Genomic DNA, 2,971 nt, shown 5'->3' on the forward strand with positions numbered 1-2,971 from the left:
ACTTGCAAACCTAACATTCTTGAGAATCTTAGGGTGTTTTTTTTAATAGGTAAGATCGATATCAGAGTTGTGATATATAGAGTAATTTATTTTACTGTTTTCCTTAAAAACTTTTTTAAATAAATTTAAAATGAAAATATGTTTTCCCTCTTGATGTAGCTTCCATTTACTTGTAAGTGTTATGAATTGTCTGACTCTACCACTAACTAAAAATAAATTTGGCTATCCAATTAGATAATGTTACATCACGATGAAGAGATTTGAGAGGAAATATATGAGGGGTGTGTATAATTACTTATTTAAAAATCATCACTCGCATGTTTTTTTTTTCGGCATTTATTCAAAATGTGATGAAATAGAGTTTGGTGCGACAGAGTCCCAGTACATAACAGAAGTCTGAGTAAAAGCAGTAGAAGCTAAGCTATAAGCTAGGTAATTATCTGATCTAGGAATAAAACTGACTAAACAATACTCAAAGGAAGCAATTCGAGTTCTGCAGGTATCAAAAGCATAACCGATATATGATCGGAATAGAGTAGTTGCAGATGATAGGTACTGTTGTAGTGTTAAACAATCCGTGAATAGCTCTATAGATCGTACTCCACGGTCCCATAACCACGACAAAACTTCATTGCATGCAAATGCCTCGGTCATAAGTGGAGATGAGCAATCCGGTAAGGGAGCATTGAAAGCCGAGACATACCTCCCATCCTCGCTGAGAATAATCGCCCCAATGGTAGCCTTGCCTGTCTCGTGCCAATACCCAGCGTCGAGCAAGCATCGTCTCCGTCCTGTAGCAGCTACGGCCGAGAGCTCCAGCAATGCGGCCGTGTGTGCGGCAGCAGTATTTTGCGGCGACAATGTGGCTGTAGCTTCCAGGTGTACAGGAGTCTCGTCTGCAATATAATGGCCTCGGTCAGGGTGTACCTGACGCCATGCATGCATGACTGCTATGGCTTCGGCGGCTATAACCCTCCGTCGTCGTGGTAGACATGCATCCCATACCGCTCCGTTTCTTGCCTTCCAAATATAATATAAGATTGCAGCTGCATAGATAATCCCATTAGTGTCTAGGCTATTCAAGAGATCACTAAACCAAGCATGAAAAATATTTGTCACATTTAAGGGGATTGGAAGGTGGGATTGAGTCCAAATAGAATTGGCATAATCACACATGACTAGAGAATGCATAGTGTCTTCATTCATGATCCCACACATGGCACAAGTATGATCAATTTCCACCATCTTTATAATCAAATTTTTTGTGGTGGGGAGGATATCATTCAAAGCTCTCCACAATAAGGTTTTCCATTTGGGGGATCTTGAGCCTCCTTAGGCTGAGCCATTTATCAAAATTGCCTGTCGTATCAACATAATTCCCAACAATGCGCCTGTAGCCACTTTTAACTGTGTAGCTACCCTTTAGATCTCCATGTCAGTACCAAGTATCCTCGTAGTCTGGTGATACTGGTATTTTTAAAATACGAGCTACATCAATGGGGATTAAAATATCAGCCAGAATATCTTGGTCCCAGGTCCCAGTTTCCTGGTCCATCAATCCCATCACAGTCACGTTAGCCAATTGGGATGGTCTTTCAGTGTGTATCATTGGATCCTGCTCATCTTGGAGCCATGGGTGGTCCCAAATGAGAGTAGATTCCCTATTCCCAATTCTTCGTTTGACTCCACCACAAACCATCTCTTGTACTGCCATAATACTGCGCCAACTGAAACTGGGGTTATTTCATAAGCATGCATTAAAAAAAGTTCCCATGGGTTAGTATCTGGCTTTATACACTCTTGAGACCAGGGAATCAGGTTTAGTAAGGAAAAGCGATGCCTGTTTACCCAACATTGCTAGGTTAAAAACACGTAGTTCCTTAAAACCTAAACCTCCATGTTTCATTGGGATGCATAATTTATCCCATGCTTTCCAGTGAATGCCACGATCAGTTCCAGATCCCCACCAGTAAGGGTTCATGGTCCGCTCAATAGCTGTACAAACTGCCACAGGTAGTAAAAAAATACTCATTGAGAAAGTAGGCATAGATTGAGAGACACTTTTCAACAAGACTTCCTTACCAGCCTGTGATAGTAATTTCTTATTCCACGAACCAATTCTCTACCTGATTTTATCCTCAATTTATGAGATTGCTGCCTTTCTATATCTCCCCACCAAGGAGGGAAAACCCAAATATTTGCCAAAATTAGGAGTCTGGACAACCCCACGGGTCGAGATAACTGGCAAACTACGAGAGCCATTTAATAAAACATTATAAGAAACTGTGGTAACACATAGCATAATAAGGTCCACCCACCTACTATCAAACCCCAATGCTAGGAGCATGTTACGTAGAAAAGTCCACTCTATGCGGTCATAAGCCTTTGCCATGTCCAACTTTAAAGGCCCCCATCCAGCTATTCCACACTGTTTCCTATTTAAAAACTGACCAACCTCCGCAGCTATTAGAATATTATCAGTGATTAGTCTGTCAGGTATAAAAGCACTCTATGTATCAGATATGATCTCCTCTATTAATGGCTTCATTCTGGTTGTAATCATTTTGGCCATAATCCTGTAAATCACATTACTTAATGCTATAGGCCTAAGATCTGAGACCAATTCTGAGATATTCTTCTTAGGGATCAAAACAATATCTATATCATTTAAATTAGCTAGGAAGGAACGAGTATTAAGACAATTCACAATGAAATTCGACACATCCCCACCCACAACATCCCAGAAATGCTGATAAAAACCCAGATTCATCCCATCCGGGCCAGGTGCCTTATCCGAAAACATTGCAAAAAGTGCAGATTGTACCTCCATAGTCTCAAAAGGGCGCAACAATACCTCATTTTGTGTCTGCGTTACCCGTGGCAAAATACTCTCATAAAAATTCCCATCATCCTCATGATGGCTTGAGCAGAATATATTACGATAATAATCCAGAATAACATTCCTCATGGC

General features: G+C 40.7%; 1 protein-coding gene across 1 annotated transcript; it reads right to left on the reverse strand.

The window, feature by feature from the left end:
- Window positions 1-336: 336 nt before the first annotated feature.
- On the reverse strand, window positions 337-1,245 carry LOC109167450. Its single transcript, XM_019316464.1, has one exon. It carries the CDS (start codon window positions 1,243-1,245, stop codon window positions 337-339), a length of 909 nt encoding a protein of 302 aa, XP_019172009.1.
- Between the last annotated feature and the right edge of the window lie 1,726 nt (window positions 1,246-2,971).

This window comes from Ipomoea nil, unplaced genomic scaffold (genome assembly GCF_001879475.1).
Source record: "Ipomoea nil cultivar Tokyo-kokei standard unplaced genomic scaffold, Asagao_1.1 scaffold3162, whole genome shotgun sequence".
Lineage (NCBI taxonomy): Eukaryota > Viridiplantae > Streptophyta > Magnoliopsida > Solanales > Convolvulaceae > Ipomoea > Ipomoea nil.